This window comes from Spea bombifrons, chromosome 3, assembly GCF_027358695.1.
Source record: "Spea bombifrons isolate aSpeBom1 chromosome 3, aSpeBom1.2.pri, whole genome shotgun sequence".
NCBI lineage: Eukaryota > Metazoa > Chordata > Amphibia > Anura > Pelobatidae > Spea > Spea bombifrons.
In genome coordinates, this window is record NC_071089.1 from 4,693,769 (window position 1) to 4,716,156 (window position 22,388).

The 22,388-nt window shown below is 40.6% G+C and overlaps 1 protein-coding gene across 1 annotated transcript in view; it reads left to right on the forward strand.

Moving 5' to 3' along the window:
- Positions 1-22,388, forward strand: part of GALNT14 (polypeptide N-acetylgalactosaminyltransferase 14) — a 164,389-nt gene that overhangs the window by 110,929 nt on the left and 31,072 nt on the right. Inside the window, exons 3-4 of the mRNA XM_053460717.1 lie at positions 7,263-7,361; positions 16,269-16,336. Of these exons, the coding sequence (XP_053316692.1) occupies positions 7,263-7,361; positions 16,269-16,336 (167 nt within the window). The remainder of the gene's footprint in view (positions 1-7,262; positions 7,362-16,268; positions 16,337-22,388) is intronic.

The window sequence follows — 22,388 nt, forward strand, 5'->3', positions numbered from 1 at the left end:
TATATAAATGTATCACGGGCTGGAGCACTTTATAAATTTACCGCTTTCTGTAAAATTCTTACAAGATAATAGGCTGCACTCTGTCATTTAACAAATTGCAAGTAAACGTCTTCCTGACAAGTATATTTCAATATCCACGCATGCATAAGTAATATCGCTTGTAAAACGATGAGCCGAGCACCGCGTCGGTCCCAGACAACAATTTTCTGTGATGCCTATACGAGGGAACAAGAGTTCACAGTCGGCACGGATTTGCTACAGTTAGAGTAGTAAAGATGTGGAGTTCACTATTTATGCTGGGAAGGAAGAGCAGATACCTAGACATTCCACAGGAAAGGATGGCCATGATATGATCGTACGCCCGATGTAAGTTGAGTCATAGGGCTTACTCACAAGCCTGGTAGTTTGGATCAGACTCACCTGGCCCCATCTAGTCGCCAGTTTCTCCTGCTGTAAAGACTCAAACCTTCATCAGTCGTTGGTCTCGTCTTAGATTTAGGAGCCGTATGTCTATCCCTGTTTCAACTCCTTGACCTCATTTTGCTTTTGCTGTATATGAGGACAACCTCATTGAGTTTTATCTAAAAGGTTTGTTTGACCCAACCCAATGTGGAGTTAAAGCAATAAGGGTTCTCAACCATAGAACGATGCATTGGGGGCCAGCTCATCACTTTTGTAGAAGTAGCCAACCTTTGTTCGTTCCTCTCGCCATTTTGAACGGCCAAAGACGGACATTTCTTTTAAGGGGGGGTATTAGAACAATGGGGGTACAACCGAATTGAACCTTGAAACCTTCCAAACCACCTCCTCCTCACCATCGCCTACCAAGCATGTTTTGCGCAGCACCTATGGCCCGTCCATAAGAGTTTAGGCAGTAGATGCTGGGCAGAAGCATCTAGGGAAAACGTGCTGGGTCAAAGTGACTTTTTCCTTTCCATTTCTTGAAGATCGTCACCCTGATTTATCTATACATTATGCAGGGCCAGCTAAGTCTTTCTTGCAGAAGAAGCCTACCGGGGTTGGACTTTGGTGATGTAAAGTAAGATGGATTTATTGAAACAATATGGGGTAAGGGAGCTACATTAGATGGAGATTCCATACCTCATTCATTTCATTCATTCTCAGTACCAATAATCAAGGCCAATTCTCTCATCCAACCATACAGTAAGTGTATAAAAAAATATAAAATACATATATTTATTTGCATGGTGTTGAATTTTTAATAACATGCTGTAGAATTTATCAAAACCAATAATTTGCAGAATCTTTTCCAGAACGGATGCGATGATGTAATTAAGACAGTGTTTGTTTCTAACTGTGAATATGTCGAAGCGAGTGAATTATTTGACACTCTGGGTATTTCATGCGTGGTGAGAAAGTAATAAAATATTTAAAAGACCTTTTCCTTTTATATATAAAAAAAAGATTAATTTCAATGCTTCGTCTCAAAGCTTTGATGTGACGGAAAGGAATTTATAAGCCGCTGGTACAAAGCTTCGGAGGAGCGAGAAAATCGAGACTGTTATACATTCCCAGGGAGGGATGACATCTATCCGGCCATTCCGAGGTCTTACATTCATTCCGTTGTTATTAAAACTTTTTATTTCTGTTCAAACGCAATCAGCTGGTTGGCTACTGGAAACGCGGCTATGGAGCAGGATGAAACACATTGTATCGCGTACACTGGAGACATGACAGGACTGCCATGCGCTGCTATTGAATCTGCCAGTCTTTGGACAAAGCTGCTAGTCTGGCAACAGAACATGAGAAATTTCTATATCTCAGGAAATTAAACCTCTTATATTCCACTAATATACCTCCCAAGTGTCCCTGGTTAGGAGAGACAGTCCCTCTGTGGGCCCCAAATCCCTGTGTCCCTCTTGACCGGTGGAACAACAGGCTGCCATGGCATTCCTTTATGTATACTATGGCCGACGGCCTCAAGACCCTTGCTTTCTGGCCTGTCACCCCACATCTCATAGTATGTCTAGCTCATAATGCTCAGTTGCCCCACTTTTCCTCCCCTGACCCCCCTCTTTTCTAGGAGCCCAGAATGTTTGTTGGGTATGAGGGTTCTACAACTCTAAAAGCCCCAATAATGTGTATTATATACACAACACTGGGGGTTATATTACTGTATACAACGGTGGGGGTTATATTACTGTATACAGCACTGGGGGGTTATATTACTGTATACAGTGCAGGGGGTTATATTACTGTACAGTGCTGGGGGTTATATTACTGTATACAGCGCTGGAGGTTATATTACTGTATACAGTGCTGGGGGGTTATATTACTGTATACAGCACTGGGGGTTATATTACTGTATACAGCGCTGGGGGGTTATATTACTGTATACAGCGCTGGGGGTTATATTACTGTATACAGTGCTGGGGGGTTATATTACTGTATACAGCGCTAGAGGTTATTAATGTATACAGTGCTGGGGGTTATATTACTGTATACAGCGCTGGGGGTTATATTACTGTATACAGCGCTGGGGGTTATATTACTGTATACAGCGCTGGGGTATATTACTGTATACAGCGCTGGAAGTTATATTACTGTATACAGTGCTGGGGGTTATATTGCTGTATACAGCACTGGGGGTTATATTACTGTATACAGTGCTGGGGGTTATATTACTGTATACAGCGCTGGGGGGTTATATTACTGTATACAGCGCTGGGGGGTTATATTACTGTATACAGCACTGGGGGGTTATATTACTGTATACAGTCAGGGCCGGCCTTTGGGGTGTGCGACCTGTGCGACCGCACAGGGCGCCACACTCCAGGGGGCGCCGCCGCCGCCGCGGGGTCCGCCGCAGCACGGTCCGACGCCACTGCCACCGCGGGGTCCGCTGCCGCGAGTATGGGGGCACCCGGCACCCCTCCAGAGACGGACAGTAATGTCCGCCGCTGGAGGAGCAGGCTCGCAAGGGAGCAGTATCGGAGGTCTTTAACAGACCTCCGATACCGCTCCCTTGTGATCCCCGCGGCAACAGCTGCTGTGCGCCGGGGTTTGCTGTCAGATCCCGGCGCACAGCACTGAAGCCGCGCCCACCGCACTCCGTGCCCTCTGACCCGGAAGAAGAGAAGACAGAAGAACTAAGAAGAAGAGCGAAGAGGAGGCAAAGAAACTGAAAGAGGAAAGGTAGGAAAGCATAGAGTGACAGTGAGAGTGGATTGGTGTATATGTGTGGATTAGTATATATGTGTGGTTTGGTATATATGTGTGGATTAGTAAATATGTGTGGTTTGGTGTATATGTGTGGATTGGTGTATGTGTGGATTGGTGTATATGTGTGGTTTGGTGTATATGTGTGGATTGGTATATATGTGTGGATTGGTATATATGTGTGGATTGGTATATATGTGTGGATTGGTATATATGTGTGGATTGGTATATATGTGTGGATTGGTGTATATGTGTGGATTGGTATACGTGTGGATTGGTGTATATGTGTGGATTAGTATATATGTGTGGTTTGGTATATATGTGTGGATTAGTAAATATGTGTGGTTTGGTGTATATGTGTGGATTGGTGTATGTGTGGATTGGTGTATATGTGTGGTTTGGTGTATATGTGTGGATTGGTATATATGTGTGGATTGGTATATATGTGTGGATTGGTATATATGTGTGGATTGGTGTATATGTGTGGATTGGTATATATGTGTGGATTGGTGTATATGCGTGTAGATTGGTGTATGCGTGTGGATTGGTATGCGTGTGGATTGGTGTATATGTGTGGATTGGTGTATATGTGTGGATTGGTATGCGTGTGGATTGGTATATATGTGTGGATTGGTATATGTGTGGATTGGTATATATGTGGATTGGTGTATATGTGTGGAGTGGATTGGTGTATGTGTGTGGATTGGTGTATGTGTGTGAATTGGTGTATATGTGTGGAGTGGATTGGTGTATATGTGTGGATTGGTGTATATATGTGTGGATTGGTGTATATGTGTGGATTGGTGTATATGTGTGGATTGGTGTATATGTGTGGATTGGTATATGTGGGGATTGGTGTATATGTGTGTGGATTGATATATATGTGTGGATTGGTATGTGTATGGATTGGTATGTGTGTGTGGATTGGTATGTGTGTGTGGATTGGTATATATGTGTGGATTGGTGTATATGTGTGGATTGGTGTATGTGTGTGGATTGGTGTATGTGTGTGGATTGGTGTATGTGTGTGGATTGGTGTATATGTGTGGATTGGTATATATGTGTGGATTGGTGTATGTGTGTGGATTGGTGTATGTGTGTGGATTGGTATATATGTGTGGATTGGTGTATATGTGTGGATTGGTGTATGTGTGTGGATTGGTATATATGTGTGGATTGGTATATATGTGTGGATTGGTATATACGTGTGGATTGGTATATACGTGTGGATTGGTAAGTGTGTGAGAGTGATGGGTGTTATACTGTACCATTTCCAATGTATTTTTCATTATATAATTATGCTCTAAAGTACATCATAACTCCCATCACTCTATACTGTTCCATACAGTGGCAGAGCTGGGAGGCAGAGGCCTTGCACCCTCACCGCAGGACTTCTGAAAGGTAAGTGAACTTCAAAGAGGGAGAGGGTAGATAGTTAGGAGGGGGTAGATAGGGAGAATGGAGTGAGACGGGGTACATAGGGCAATCATACTCCTATCATGCCAAGTAGTCTACGAGTACATCCTGGAATCTGCGGGCATGATAAGAATGTGATTGCTGTTAATCATATATATGTATATATATATATATATATATATATATATATATATATATATATATTGTTATTTAATTGTTTTGTTATGTGTTATGGTGTGGGGGGGGGTCATATTCGGTTTTGGCCAGGTAAATGCTGCACTTTTGGTTTCAGTCCAGAATTCGTTTCGGTGCATCCCTACTACTAAGCCAGACAATGAAGTGGTAGGCCTACACCACATCAATGTTTGGCGTAGTATATAGTGATTGGGGTTTTGTTACAAGTTTTGATTCCTTTCTTTTTTTGGGATGGGGGGGGCACCAGACGAGTAGTCCGCACAGGGCGCCAGAACACCTAAGGCCGGCTCTGTATACAGTGCTGGGGTTATATTACTGTATACAGCGCTGGGGGGGTTATATTACTTTATACAGCGCTGGGGGTTATTACTGTATACATTGCTTCGGGTTATTACTGTATACAGCGCTGGGGGTTATTACTGTATACAGCGCTGGGGGTTATATTACTGTATACAGCGCTGGGGGGTTATATTACTGTATACAGCACTGGGGGGTTATTACTGTATACAGTGCTGGGGGTTATATTACTGTATACAGCGCTGGGGGTTATTACTGTATACAGCTCTGGGGGGTTATATTACTGTATACAGCGCTGGGGGTTATATTACTGTATACAGTGCTGGGGGTTATATTACTGTATACAGCGCTGGGGGGGTTATATTACTTTATACAGCGCTGGGGGGTTATATTACTGTATACAGCGCTGGGGGGTTATATTACTGTATACAGCGCTGGGGGTTATTACTGTATACAGCGCTGGGGGTTATTACTGTATATAGAACTGGGGGTTATTAATGTTTACATTGCTTCGGGTTATTAATGTATACAGCCCTGGGGATTATGATCAAATACAAAGGTATTTTTTTTTTACCATCAAACATCCTCGTTTAACTTTTATAGAAAAAATGCTCATTGAGTTTCATATAGAACAGAGATAATACTGAAGTTTGTTAGGTAATGGGAAAGCACATATAAACTGTACAAAATGTAATATTTATTTTTTATTGTTAATCTCTATTTTAATGTCTGCCGGTGGAGTGATATATAGCGCTTTGTCGCTGCTTCCCTCTTGGCACAAATGAATGGCTTGATGAATGAAGCTTTCCTTGAACTGTGATAATGCCATTCCTATATAATGTATTGTCCTCGAGCGAGTCAAGGCTACTAAACCGTGGCGATTATCATAATGACTCTAATATGTCATTTGTGTATTCTATTTATTACAAATAAGGTCAGATGTTCTGTAGAATTATAATTTGGACGGGTAATGAAGTCAGCGGTTCACCCGCTGTAATTTGCACTTGCCTCCACCATCTCATTAATGGGTTAAATTTCACATTCTAATGATATGTATTGCTGTAGTAAATGTCATCTCTGACATGAGGATAGGAAAATGGGATTAAGGATCAAACGTGCTGTTGCCGGATCGGATAGGATAAAGGGCAACAGGACTAATGTAATACTAAACACTTTCCATTTTATTTAACCCTTTAGTTTTATAAAAGGGCCCACCGAGCACTGAGAGTTATATGGATAAAGTAAAGAAATGGTTAGTATGCAGCCCAAGGTCTCACGGACTTCATTTGGCGTCTGCTGGCCTTAAAGTTCCAGGGCCATCCAAAATATTATATTTATTATATATGATAGCTAGGTGCTTCCTTTAAATTTTTAGTGTAGTCCTCTTTTGGATGGGGGGGTCTGCAGACCATATGTAATGTTCCTCTTTCCACCTCTGCCAAGTCCTAAGCTTGCGGGAGATGGGTCTGACTGAAGGGCAAAGAGCATGCGCATTATAATCACCGCTACCCGGATCCAGGGCTGGCTCACCCAGGATTTCTAAGGGGTCTAACAAGACCCCAGAGTGCATGATTGGTCAAGTTAAAAAATGCATATAAAAATACTTACAGAGAGTTCCTCGTTGATGAAATTCCATGAGACACTGGAGTTTCCCTTTAAAATTCAGCAAATTCATACAAAGCCCTTAAAATGAGGCCAGACCCCCCACAAATCGGACGAAAACGAAGCAAAACCTTCCGAATTTTCGTCCGAAATTCGTGGGTCCACATTCACTCACACTCTCACTCATTCTCTCACATTTTCATTCTCGCTCACTTTCCCTACCTTCTCTGCTGACCACCTCAGCTCCTGCATCTTCGTTACCTTCTATCTTCTCCATTCTCTTCTCTCTCAAACCGAACGGACAGGGAATGAACTCCCTTGCCCCAAAATGAATGGGCCAAAAAAAATTTGTTTTTAATTGTTTTTGACCCATTTGCACATGTCTAATACCCACTACGACTCCTTCTGGTGTTCAGGATATTAAAATTGTTTTGAAAACACATCTTAAAGGTTCGGCTGGAATAAAAAAACCTTTCTTGCCGACACAGAAATCACTCCTTTAAGTGCAATTCTAAATGAGAATTCTTTTTATAAAATGTAGCACTTAACGTTCTAACTTCCTTCCATTGCAGATGTACGGAATTACACTACTCACCCGATCTCCCTCCTACGAGCATCGTCATCACCTTTCACAACGAGGCACGATCCACGCTTCTGAGGACAATCAGGAGGTAAGATGCGCAGACTCCAATTTGCCGCGTGTTACCGCCGCACACGACGAGCCGAGCGCTCGGTTCACCTCCGCCGACGTTCGGGGGTCACCTCCCGAAATACTTCCAATTAAAACGCATAAACTGTCCACAGGAACGCGCTAGCGTCGCTGAAATGTGGCGACAGGTAGTGACAAGGTCGGGGCGATCAAAGCGGCCTTCTTCTACGGTCGGATTCCCTTTTTTGTAATTATTGTATCTTTGAAGTTACATTAAAAACTGGCGGCAAGTTGTCGGGGATCAACTATTTTCTAGGTGAATGAACCTGTCCGTTTGTTTACATTTAATGAATCTTGGCGATAAAAGATGTGCTCAAAATATAAAATTCAACAAAAAACGGAATCGGTAGAACCCTCTCTTAATCACAGGTGTGTTCTCTTTCTTTGTATCCTTGTTTATTTCTCTGTACGCTGTCCAGAGATGGTAATTCTTCTCCTGCGCGAAAAACGGCTGTCACCCAACAATGACTCTTCCACAGCCGCCCTTGAAAAAAAGCCCATTCTCAGCAACTTTAATAACATTATTTGTATTGTTTTTTTATTGTCTTTTTTTCCCCCTTTCGGTTTCACTCAGAAACAATTCCTTACGTCCCTTTTTTCTATTACGATCTTTAGAGATGTGATACAGTTTGAGACGGTTAATCATCCCGCGTTCCAATTACCACCGAGCCGTCACCGGTTCCTTTTCATTTTTTTGTTTTCGGGTTTTTTGAGCGTGGACCGGAATTTGTGTTCCCGCTGCGCACTGTGTATTTTATTTGTAAAAAGCACAAAAAAACTTAACCCTTTGAGTGCCGACGGTCTGGACACACTTTTGTCCGTAGGATGCCGGGGGGCGGTTTTCATAGTTTTGGTCTGGTTAGTTGACAAATATATTGACAGCTTACCAGTGTAGCCCACAGGACCCCAAGGTAGACACACATACAATGGGGTTATGTAAAGGTGACCCCAAGAGCGACCACGTATCTCATATATGGTGGCACTCTAGGGTCCCCTCTACATGACCGGTCAGCTTCTTGAGCCCACCGGCAGCCATCTTCATCCATGGGAAGTCAAGTTCTTTTAACAACACGCGCAAGACTTTAGGTAAAGAGGAAAGCCACACTTGTAATGGTAAGCGCTGGTCAAGGCTTAACTCAGGGCACCACCACCAGCTGCCCCCGCAGCGTCGCCTTCCTTACTACCGTTTTAGAACATGTGGCGCTGGGTGGCAGGAAGCTATGGAAGACTGTGCCGACATATTAATGGGCCGGTTGGAGATATCAGTGATCCTCCTTAACTGGCCCAGTGAGCAGAGGCCCTCCAAGCGCTTGATCGCCCCCAATAGTGCGATTGTCTCCTTGTTATCCACCATCGGGTCTGCCGCGACATGCCTCGACCGACCAGGGAACATGTCAAATCCTTTCCTCGCTGCATGTTGTGTATCGCGCTCTTAGTCCCCGCGGCCTTCAGACGGTTAATCGCAATCTTATTAGAATGTCTTGTACGCCACTCACCTCGCCGCCGGTAACCTTTCGCATTCTGAAAGAACTCTGGGTTTCTCTGGGACGCAGCCAGCAAACAAGCTCATTAGACGCCTTGTACTGGACATAATGGGATTTATGTCGACGAGATTTGCTTTCTCTTTTTTCACATTAGAGGGAAGTATCACTCCGACGCTCCGTTGCGTTTAATTTCCTAAGGCCAAAAGCGTATCCAAAAATTTCCAACAACAGAAGAATAACTCAGCGAAAAAAAAGGGCAAACGAATCAAAAGGGAACTAATTAAGATTGTGCATAATAATACAGACGCTAAGCGGAAATATTGCATGACCACATAAAGGGGGATTTAAAGCCAATTCAATTTCTCGCCAATGATACTTGATTCTCTTCCTGGAACGAAACATCCCTGCGGACCTCTCTCTCTCTCTCGCTCGCTCTCTCTCTCTCTCTCCGGTACATATATGTTTGGGGTAAAAAATTTAAAATTAGCACATCTGGGGCGCCTTATTCCCCCACTGTAAATCCCCCACTCTCCTATACCCCCTTCCAGTGACAAGTGACAAGTGACAAGAGGCAGGGAGGGGTGTGGTTGTATCATAAGTAGGTGGAGCCTGAGGCGTGGCCACTGGTCCACCTTACCCTCAGAGCGTTGAGACATTGAAACCAGCATTTCAGGTGTCCTAATCGGGACACCTGTGTTGGGGGTGTGGCAAGAGGTGGGGGAAGGTACTAGAATTGGGTGGGGTCAGAGATGTTTCCACCCGCTCATCTTACTCTTAGAGCATTGCATGGTGGCCACGTGGGAGATCTAAAGGAGGTCTGCGCTGCAACAGATCTCCGCAGCTGTCCCAGGATCCCCGCCGATTCAAAGAAAGATATTTCAAACAAAGTCACCTGTATTCAAGGAGAAATTAGATCTGTGATAAAGCAGAAAGAAAAGCACCAGCTGGGAAGCTCGGGTATCATTTAATCAGAGCAGAATATAAGGGTGTAATATTGTGCCACCCCCGAGGATCTACCCAGAGACCTTAAGATTGGGGTAAATACTAAATACCCTGATGCTTCGGGGCAAACCTACTCTTTGGGTATTAAAAAAAAAAAAGAAAATAAAAAAGAAAGGCATTAGACATTAGTCCTTTACAATGACGGACGTATAATGTTATTTATATGATAAAAGATGTGAATTAATGAATCCAGGGAAGAAAAGTGACACTTTTTAATTTTCAGTGTTCCCAGGGAGGGATTTTTGGAGATTTATTTTGGGGATTGGTTTGTTATTAAGACAGGATATTAGCATAAGCTGCATCTGTTTGAAAATGTTAATATGACATTTTGAAATCCAATAAATCACAAAGAAATCTGTGGGACGGCAAATTATCCGTCAAAATTCCAAGCAGAAAAGGCACTCTCTATATCTCATCTCTTATTTTCCCCCTAAACATCAGTTTCTATTTCAATTTGATTGACAGCTTCTGGAACCTTAAATAAGGAGTCTAAATTGTTAACCCTTGCGTGCTAGATGGATTGATCATGACTCTGGCTATAATGTCACATAATGCGGAATGAAGAACAACCTAAAGGAACATCTCATACACAGTATGACCAAAAGCACGTGGACACCTGGCCATCACATCTATATGAGCTTGTTGGACATTCCACTCCAAAACCATGGCCAATAACATGGAGTTTTCCTCCCCTTTGCAGCTATTACAGCATCCGCTCTTCTGGGAAGGCTTTCCGTAAGATTTTGGAGTCTGTCTGGGCGTTTGTGGGGTCAGGCACTGATGCTGGATGTCAAGGCTTGGCTCGCAATAGCCTTCCAATTCATCCCAAAAGTGGGGTTGAGGTGAGGGCTCTATGCAGCTCGAGTTCCCCCACACCAAACTCATCCAAACTTGTCTTTATGGACCTAGCTTTTTGTGCTGGGGCGCAGTCATACTGGAACAGGAAAAGGCCTTCCCCAAACCAGTGCCACATAGTTGGACGGACACCATTGTCTAGATTGTCTTGGTATGGAGTAGTATTAACATTACCCTTCACTAGAACTAAGGAGCCCAAACCCATGAAAAACAGCCCCAGACCAGTATCCCTCCTCCAACAAACTTTACAGTCTTTGCACTCCTGAGGGAAGCATTCTCACGGCATCCGCCAAACCCAGATCCATCCATCAGCCTTCCAGATATTATTATACTAATAATAACAATAATAGCTCTTACAGAAATTGTACAAACTGACTTGCGGCAAAGGTGTCATCCTATGACACAGCACTAAAAGGTATGTTACATTTCGATAAGAGTGAACTATTGTATTTAGAGTATAATGTATGCGCAGTCATCATCGTATCTGGGAACTCTCTGAGTTTGACCCGGAGTCTCCTGGTGAAGCTCTGCTTCCCCGGGTCTCCAGGTCGATTTGTTCATTCTATACAAACAGATCTGCAGGCTCGGTCCGCAGGTTATCCAAACGTCTTTTACCTCCAAAATCCCTCAAAGGGTGCCGAGACCAAACAGGAACAGCACCTCATATGCCCTGGAATTCACTGGTATATGCAAATGAAGGTCGGCAGCTCCAGATGGAACACAAAAAATCCCCTGCTGGCAGCGTGATATAATAATATATCTCTTTTATTGTAATCCAATATAGGTAAAAACAACAATAAACTCGTCACAGACACTAAAACCTATTTTCATATTCTAAATCGTTTGAAAGAAAGGAAATAACACCAAAAATAGGGTCGATCAAAAAGTCAAGAATTATTCTTTGTAGACCCTCATAACAACTATGTGCTCCTGATATCCAAACAAGTATGCTGCCCCCCCCACCTAGAGATGTCTATCAAAGGTTAAAGGGATACAGCCATAGTTGACTTTGAACTCATCTATAGATAAAGCGATATTTATATTGTGGCCGGAAGGCACAGAAAGGCTGGGAGTCACATAGAATTTTTATATTAAAAATTAAAACAATAATAAAAGGCTTGGCTGTTGGTTCTGGGCCTCCCGAATCCACCTTTATGATCCACTTTATAAAGCAGGTACCTTTCGCTGCTGCGCTTCCGCAATAGAAGCAAATTCAATTTGGAGTTATCTGTCCCATTTGTGTCATATATTTCCGACGATTCGATTAATGTAACGTAATAGTATTTACATCGTAGCTGCTTGTTACAATTTCAAGGCAAATAATCAAACCAATTACGTACAATGTAACATGATGTACTCGGCCCCATGAATCAGGGCTTACCGCTGTTTAAACATTTGTTTGCAGAGAAAGAAACACCATACATGTGTAGCATTTATCTTCACGCTTCTATACAATAAAATATTTCTGAGGGATGTGCTGCAGGAATGGCTACGAGCAGGGGTATCTTCTCCGGAGGGCAAAATCACCATCTGCTATGGTCCACTTCCTTCAAGACTGAATGATCTGCCTAGGAGCGGCCCCCACTCATCATCTTGTGGTCCTCCAGACTGCCAATGATGGAGGAGAATTTGAGCAAGTTGAAGATCATCCTGCGACGGTCTCGGAGAGTTACCTGTTCCCTACCAAGAATCAGGCGGTTCCTGGGAGACAGCAAATGGTCCTTAAGGCAATGCATCGGGTTCCAGGCTTCTTCATTGCCACCCATTGTGTGCGTTCCTCAAAAGAGTCCATCGCAAACTGAGCGGTAGGAGAGGAACTTTCTCGCCCCAGAGACTTTGAGCTCATTTCCCATGGATTTCAACGAAGACCTGGACTTTGTAGAGAAAAGGGAGGCATCCTGAGGAGCATACCTGAAGAAGCTATTCGTCTAGAGAGTCTGTGGTCCAACTTGGAGAGTTATTGGGTATGTGAAGGAAAAAAAAAAGAAAAGGCAATTGTGCAGTTCCATAATAGAATTAGATTAATTATAATTTATTAATATATAATAAAATTAAGCAAACAAGTACTACACTTAAGATAATCCCGCTGTTGAGTGCTATCCCTGAGCACTCTTGTTGTAAGTATTACTATATTTGCCACAATGTCTCCTGTATTCTTAACCGAGGCGTAATCCAGCCTGAGTCTGACTTGCAGCGGGGTTTCCTACCCGAGGATCACTAACTCACTAAAACGCTCTCCTGGTCATTAACTACACAGCTTGTGTCCTACAAATCCCCACGAGCTGCCTATAACTCACTGTCTCTTTAACGTCTTCAATCCTTTAGAATTCTAAGGGTTCATCAGAATGTTGCAGCATCAAATAGTTTCTAAAAGCCAACCTAAAAAGTTCCTATTATGTATGGGTTTTTTTATATAACTGCTTTACTTATTAATTATTTGACCATATTTAATGACATTGAACCCTCCTCCAAGACCGCACAGCACTTTCACCTTACTTTATGGCTTTGAGTAGCTGAGACTGAATAATGACTTTCAATAAGTCATTTGACAGAGATTTAGAACCCTCTGAGCTTACTATCAGTCTGTGAACTGGTAACCTGGGGGTATTACTAGAGATTTACCAAAGAGGAGGAAGGAGATACTAGAGATGTTTAGATATTGGAGAGAAGATAACGGCAGATAACCGGTTGTCACTCCAGCCAATGAAAAGCAGAGTGTAATGTAAGGAAAGTTTACTTTACAGGAGGGTGGTACATAAGTGGAACGGTCTCCCAGCTGAAGTGGTAGAGGGTAATACAGCGAGGGTATTAAACATGCATGGGATAGTCATACGGCTCCTGAATCTAAGACGAGACCAACGACTGATTAAGTTTTTAGTGGCAGCAAAAATGCCAAATCCTTAGTAACATTGTAGCATTTTTTGTCTCAACCTTCTAACTTCCATAGGTCAATGTGTTGGACGCGCAGCATCATTAATGTGTTAAAATTCACATTTTAATGTTTTTTTATAGCTGTAGTAAATGTCATTTCTGGCATGAGGACAGAAAGGGATTAAAGATCAAACATATCATTGCTGCATAATAAAGGGAAACAGGACTAATTTGATACTTAACCCTTTCAATGTCTTTTAACCCTTTAATTTGACAGAAGGGCCTATCAAGTACTAGGAGTTCTATACAATGGTAAAGGGTTTGCAGAAATAAATTAACAGGAAAGACTAAAGGATCTCAATATGTCCAGCATGGGAGAGAGACATTTAAATACATAAAGAGATTTAACAAAGCACAGGAGAGACGTTTATTTCTAAAGAAATGTTACAACTAGGTAATCGAAAACTAGAGAGTTAGATGGAATGGGGGGAAGTTTTAAAACTTTACTGAAAGGGTGGTAGATACATGGAACAGTCTCCCAGCAGAAGTGATAAAGGCTAATACAGTGAGGGAATTAAAACATGCATAGGAATCTAAGATAAGACCAAAGATTGATTAAGGTTTGAGACCAAATGGGCCGAATAGGTCTCATCTAATTAAAACCAAATATTAAATCAGTAATCCTTCTCTGATGTAAAAATCTCGCATATGTTTCTGTTAAAGCATTCAGCAATAAATCCCTCTTGGGTCTTGGACTAGTTACAATTGCCTTTAGCCGTATGGAGAACGCAGAGGAATATTCCCGTTGAATAACACATGCCCAGCCCGGATTGTAACATCTTGCGGGACCCATGAGCGATACAAGTCATGTGTTTTCTGCGGGGCGGCAGATGGTCGGATCATTTCTTTGGGCCTCTCGTTATTCTTTAAGAACAGGGAAAGATGTGCATCCATATGATGTATTGTGTTGGAATATTACAAACCAAATGTTTGCCAACAATGTATACAATTGGGGTCCCAATGATTAAGTCAAGTAACGCAGATAGTAACAATGTACGGGAGGGAGACTAATTTCAAAGGAGGAGAACGTGAGGTCATAATCTAATGGGTCTATTCACTAAGCGGTCGAAAGGTTAGTCGAGTTACAGTCACATTCACTCGCATGCTAACGCTTCCAAAAGATTTCCTAATCTGCAAGTTGTTTGCGAGTGGCTGTGACTTTACGTTTTGTGAGTTTCAGACGAAGACATGCGAGTTCCATTTAAACTTGCATGTTCTTTCCTGTAACAAAGTAAACCCCCTGCTACAGTAAATAAATCAATAAATAATAATGGAAAAAAACAATAAATAATACAAAAGAAGGGGGGATCCCCATTACCTCTTATTGGCCAGGGGGAGACAATGATTTGCCTCTCTCTCCCCCCACCCTCCCTCTTAGGGGGGTATCTTTACGCTCCTGTTCCCTACTATTGGGATGAGGGCTTACAAATGAAAGAAAATTCCCTTTTAGAGGGCACAGTTCCCTATATTAGCAGATAACTCGCAAATTAGCGATATCCGTTGGGTTGAAGGGGTTAAAAATGAAAGCTCATTTTATAGGAGCTCAGAATGTTTGCTGAGTATGGGGGTATCACAGGGTTCTACAGCCAATCATGTGTTTAAAAACAGCAGACATTGGCTTGAAAAAATTGTATGAATTGGTTGTAAATTTGAAACGTTTTGGTAAAATGGTCCTTATTAACCCTTAAGGGTAACGATTGTTTGTAACGGAGATAAGGACATCCATTGTGACCTCGTTAACTATATTTTATACCTTGCATTGTGTTATCCTTTCTTCCGGAACACCGAGTATAGAGAGGCATAAATCTCATATGTGAAATTACACCTTGATGATCTACTACACAAATGTTTTTTAAACAGGATGATTTCATTGAGTGTGTAACTCATTAAAAGTTGTAATTATATCTGTTCATCGAGAGGGCATCTCAGGACACTTCAGAGATGTCTGAGTCTTAAACAGAAAATCAAAAAAGATTTCATGAAAAAACATCCTCTTTATTTTATTTTTTATTTGTGGCAAAAGTATTTTTTAGGAAGGAAGGCGAGACAGAATCTTCTTTTAATTTTACACAAACATCATGTTTAGCCTTTTGAGTCTGGGGAGAATTAGAGACATTGTCTTGCCTTAGGAATTTCTACCAAGAGTAATTATCGCTCCAGAAAGCGAGTTAGTCTTCTATTGATACTTAAATACCACGCTGGGCAGTGTTTCTCCCTGTTCTGCGGGTACAGGGGTATTAAATAAGGTTAAATAAGACCCCTTTCCATCCAAGCTGCCCATGATAGGCCTGGTTTGGCATTGTCTACTTGCCATCGGCCACTAGTCCGACTCTTGAGACATTGGTCAGGGACTAGATGAAGAAACATTCACCCATATTCCTGCGTAGGACTTTCCATGTAATAAAGTTTTCGGTTGTCCTTCATTGACTACATGTAAGATCGTTGTGTTTTGATTGGATGTGTTACTTCTTATCCCCCCCCTTCTTCTTGGCTATGAGTATATTTTTTTCTGTATTTTTTTTTAATAATAATATTAATATATCTTGACCAGTTTATATTTTTTGCGAAATACTAATACAATCTTGTTTTCTCCGCAGTGTGCTAAACCGAACACCTATGCACCTTATCCATGAAATTATATTAGTGGACGACTACAGTGAAAATTGTAAGTCATGAGATCTTTAATTTATATCATAGCTAAATGTATAAATATAGTTAAATGTGTGTGTGTATATATATATATATATACAGTACATCACATTTATACATCATTATACATTTATACACTTTTTATAATTTATTTTTGTTATTTTTTTAAATTTTTTGTAGTTCTTTTACCTAATATAATCTAATTATTTATTAATTTAAATATATGAGAAATAAAATTGGATCAAACAGTTATATGAAAATATCTTGGATTAAAGAAAAAAAGCAGGTTCTGCTAAGACCGACAATGCCAATAAAAATTATTTTATATCCAATTATTGAAATCTTATTTTCGGCGAGAAGGGACTGGCTGTTAATATATAACCTAATATAAATAATAGACTGATAAATTGTGGTCTTGTCACCATAGCAACCAATCGGACTAATGGACCATTCGATGAGTTTCCACTACAGTTTTCTACTGGATCTCTTCAGATTTTCATAAATATGTCCACCAAAAGCCAAAATTATTTAGTTTAAAGGCTCATCGCTGTCTAAAGCCTGGCTACAATTAATTGAAAACGTAAAAAGACACATTCTTGCTATGGTTTTTTTTGGCCTATGACCAAAACAAATCACACTGGTTAAATTCCAGGTCTTGGCCGGGGTAGAATTGGCCTGATAAGTCGATGAAGGTAATATACAAAAATGTGAAGAGTTACCAGTTTTGGCTGAACTGGTATTATACTGGTTTGCTTTTGTTAAGGTTGCCACCAAGTTTCACCTGAGCTTACTTATAGACCTTACTTATAGAGGTCAATGGGCGCTCTACTAGGTTGACCAGGTCCTTGAAACCTCTTGGGTGGAACCTCTTCTCAAATAGTAAACGACTCAGACTCGACGCAGGAACCCCAATTAGAGACAGAACATTTAACACTCATGTGACGGTAAAGGGTCTGAGGTCATTGGTGGTGGGCTTTGGTTCCCTTCTCACTTACGTCCCATGTCACTAAGGTGACTAGCTTGGTTGGACAGAGTAATGTAATTCCCCACATATTTTACCAGGCTCCCTCTAAGTGCAATGATTTCCACATGGAGTTCTGTATGGTAAAGGTAGCCATTTTGAACCATTATGGTGGCCCAAGGGTTCCTGGGCCTTGAGTGAACGGCAAGAGAAATATCTACTGACAACTTTTAATTGTATTTGAGATCTATTAGGCTAAACCTATGGCTTTATAAATAGCTGAGGGTACCTTGGGCGATACAAGTTAGCACAGAGCCCTCTTTAACAAAATATATTTACATTTTTTTTATTTTATTTTTTAAATTCAAGCGGTTTGAGAAGTTATTGGCAGTCTAATTTTCCTTTTTTTGTGTGTAAAAGCTGGTAACTAAATAAACTCAAAGGAAGTGATGAATTACACTTAACAGAGTCAAATAAGAAAAAGCCACTTCTGGTGGAAAATAATTAGAACCATTAACTACTTGGAAACGGCGAAAAGATTGAAAGATGCCGTGACGCGTCGGGAATAGATGTTCCTTTGAAAAGACGCCCGTTAGAAATATATGAAGCTAATAACGTTCAAAAGACTCATTGCAAACCCCTTAATTCCGCATATAAAATTCGTGAACGACAATGAAGTATTCTGTCAATGTCTTTGTGCTCGGGTTAAATAAGAGGTTTTTATTTCCTCTCTATTTCATTGTTAAAAAAAATAGAATAAAAAAAAAGTTGAGCGTCACATTAATTTCAGGGTTCTATTTTTTTTCCAGTTTTTTAAGAAAAAAAAATATAAAAAAAAGCACCGTGGCAGAATTAACTGCGGGGTGGTTTATAGAGAAAGGTTTCCGCTGATTTCAAATTATCGTAACTGCTAAGACTCTTAATAACAGTCTTTTTTTTAAAAAATGATTTCCCAGTAAAAAAAAATGGAATTTAATTAACTTTAATGTAACTTTTTTTACATCAATCTTTTTATATACAGAGTTGTAGACTTTTGAAATGCATTAATAAATAATAGTAATAATAAGCAGATATCTTCTTTTTTTTTTAACCAGAACTTGCTGCGGTAGTTTTTTTTTTTTTGTGATAATTCTTTTATTGCCATGGATAAAGATGGAGTCGAATCGTCCATCACGAGGAATGATGGCCAACACTCTGTAATTATTGCCTTCATAAGATTAAATGATATGGCGGTAACTCATCTATCGCTGATAAAAGAATGAAAGAAGTGTTCGGCCTCTAGAAAACTTCTTTATATATATATATATATATATATATATATATATATATTTTTCCCCTAATACAATTTAACTTTTTTTTATTAAATTATTCTAAATCTTTAAAAAAATGAGTTGCATAGAAATCTATGAAATTAACAATAATTTAAGCGCTGGCTCGGCAAAGGGTTTTGGGGAGATCCTTGGCCACATGCGTAGAAAACAATCCCATTGGTTTCCATAGGAGCGGTTACCTGCCACTGATTGGTTGCTTAAAGCAAAAAAAAAAAATAAAAAAATCGGTGGCACAAAAACAGGAGCGGCGTTGCTCTGCAGATATGGAGCTGCAACTTCTCCTAAAGATTATCTCATTTTTATTTTTTCCTACAGAACGTATATTACGTACTTACAACATACTGTATTAGCTATTCTTCGTTAGTGGTGCACACTGTGACACCAGACGGTCCCTTTTTAATACATCTTTATAATGACAAAAAAAGGAAAACGAGGAAATAAATGTTTTTGCGTAAAGGCATTTTTTTTTTTGGTTCGTCCTCATCCCCCATTGCAAGGCTGCAGTACTCGAGAATCAGATTTAAAACCAATTTAGAGCGCTGCTTAGTCAGTCTGGGCCTGAGGGTTTGTGTGACAGATTAACTTCTGCGAATTGTTAATTTTTGCCTTTTTTTTTTTCTTGTATGAAAACCCACAGACATGATTCCCGTCAGTGTTAGTTTAGGACAATAGGGGGCTTCGTATTTAAATAGACTCTGACAGTAAATATATTTGATGTGATTAATATTCTCCTGACATATATTGTGCCGGTGACAAGATACAAGGCTGTGTTTATCCGGAATGAAATCCCTTTTCTTGATGGAACACGTGCATTCCGTTATCGTCCCGCTGAATGTCATGTTCGTTTGTCCCACGCTGATTGTAGACCTCAAGCGTAATTTTTCTGCCAAACAATTAATAATCAGCTGCTCGCGGAACTGGATAATTCCGATGGCCGGTCTTTTAGATAGTATTTTAAGAGATTTTTTAAATGATTAAAGATCTATTTTGTCACTTGTCTTTCCTCATAAGGCATATTAGTTATGTACTTAAATCATACTTTAAGGGAGCTCGGAGAGCAGAGGAGGGGCTTAAAGTTAATCCCGCCCATTCCCACATGGCATCGTTATTCAACAAGCTCCACCTACTTTCTCCTGTTACCCTTATTTTTTTAGAGCACTAGGGGGCGACTGTGGCCTTCATGCCTAGATATGTCTTGTGAATCGGCTATAAGAACTGGTTTTTCAAGCCATGTTAAACTTTGCATAGGAACTGTCGGGGTCTTGGCAAGGTTTAGGCCTAATAATAATTGCTCATACTTTGGGAGGAACGGCACCTTGTGGCCCGGGGTCAAATGGCCCAGTCTGCCCCCTCGCACACGCACTAGCACACCTATATACACACACTTACACAAACTTATGCACTTATGTTAACACACACTCCTTCTCATACAACTTACATATAAACATTCATGCTCACACAAACACTTACACATACGCATCCATGCTAACATACAAACACTCACACATAAACATTCATGCTCATATACACTTACACATACACATTAATGTTAACACAAACACTTATACATACATTCTTATTCTAACATACATACATACATTCATACGCTCTTACCCTCTCATTCACTCCCTTGTTCCCACACTGTCGCATTCCCTTACCTTGCTGCTTACTCTCTGGTCACTTGCACAGAATGCAAATAGCCTCGATTTTAACCTCGCGTTATGTGACCCAGCTGCCCATCTGCCTCACTGTGTCAGTGCAAAATTGTTCACAAAGGGCCAGTCCGACCTGGACCAGCTCAGTCCAGCCCTTTGTGAATAATTTTGGACCAGCCCGGGTGACATGAGTGCACACTTTCTCCTCTTAGAGGCCGAATTACTAGCAGAAGCCACTGAGTTACTAATCTATATGTTGATAAATAAGCTGCCAAACTAGACAGGCCTCTCCCCAAAACCCTCCATTTTACAGTTTAGTGCGCTTAACGAAGCTAATGTTTTAACTTTATCTATATCTAGAAAGAGCTGGCAAGCCCTCCTCCACTCATCAAGTATTGAAGCCAGCCTTATGTATATAACATAGGAGCAGACAACTTACCTCTGTGCTCAGGATTTGCATGATTATTCTTCTCTATTAATATAACGCAACCACTTTGAAAGCTGATTCCGGTAGCTTTAGTTGGATGAATGAAGAGAATGAAGGTAAGTTTATGTCAGGGAGAGTAATACTAGTTACCGGCCAACCCGGAGGCCGCCATTGTTGTCGGTCATGTGATATTTTCCCGGCTCAAACACCACACTGAGCTGATGCTTTATGGCGATGCTAATAGTCTGTTCCTCCATAGACTTTCATTACACAGAGTGTCTAGCTGAGTGATTAAGACTGAGCCATTCTATTGTTTACCACAGGCAGTATGATTAGGAGTCAGGATGTTTGTCTAGTAGATCGGGCTCAGATAACAGAACTAGAACGCATACAAACGGGATACTATATTTAACTAGGAATAAAAAATGTGTGAATTTTACTTCAATTATGCACAATGGCTCCCATAAGTATACCTTCGTTAGTTGAGGCTATGATAGGATAGCAAAGATATGCATAGGTATGTAGTGAATCTACATTATACAACATAGATTATATACATTGACCGTATATCAAAGAAATTGTTATTAAAGCCAGTGTACATAACACTACGCAGTAAGTTTTAGACAATCCCTTCCTTGTAGTTCATGTTGATAAACTTCAAATGAAATATGGGCGTCCCTATCCTCCAAAGCTTGCACTCACATCAATACACTCTTCTGCCGTGGCGAACGCCGTTAATCATACTTCCACACCTCCGTGTCGTCTCACATAGCGCGCAGTGGGAAATAAGTATACGTCCCCGCGCTCTACATACGGAGCGTGATTTATGAGAAAGCTATAATAGTCTTTCTTATTGTCTAATCAATCATGAAAAGTGTTTTCATGCAGCTGGGTGTATACTGTAAATGATCCGCGATACTCGACATACTTAATGGGGAAGCGCAAACGGTATTTAAAATTAACATGCGGGAACCTCGTGGTTAGGCGACGCTTTCGATTGAGAATGATACAAGTAAATCATCGTTTGTGAATTTATTAGCTTTCAGGGTGATACGAATGTTACAAAAATTTAAATGTTACCAGGCTATTTAGACAGTAATACCCCAAAACCTTGCTCCATTAGATGTACAACATGTCAAGGGAAAAAACTTCATGGTAGCCCTCAAAAAAAAAAAAATATATATATACATATATATATATTTATGAAAAAATATAATAAAATATACAAAGAAAATAAAAATATATAAAACAAAAAATAAAAATATTAAAAAATATAATAAAAATATATATACATTTCTATTGTGAGTGATTTAGTTTTCGTACATAAAATGTAATTGTAACAAAATTTACGTGTGAGACGATCTTGCACGGAGTTGTCCCCCCAACCTCACCCAATTCCTCTTTCTTTGCGCTGTTATTTTTTAATTGCTGTCTTAACCTATGATGTAATAGCTTTACAGAGGAATTGTGCCGCTCGAAACTATCTCAGGGACAGTTTAAGATTCAATGTTTGTGGCCTTGTTTGTTGATTGCCTTACAGGCTTGCGGTATTGGTTTTTCTAGAACAAAATTGTGTTGGAAAAGTTGAATTTTATTGTTTTTTTTGCCATTCTCCACCCAAACCAATGTATATTTTAAATTTAAATCCTACCTCAAAATATCAATAAACATATGTATCTGGAGGACAGTGATTG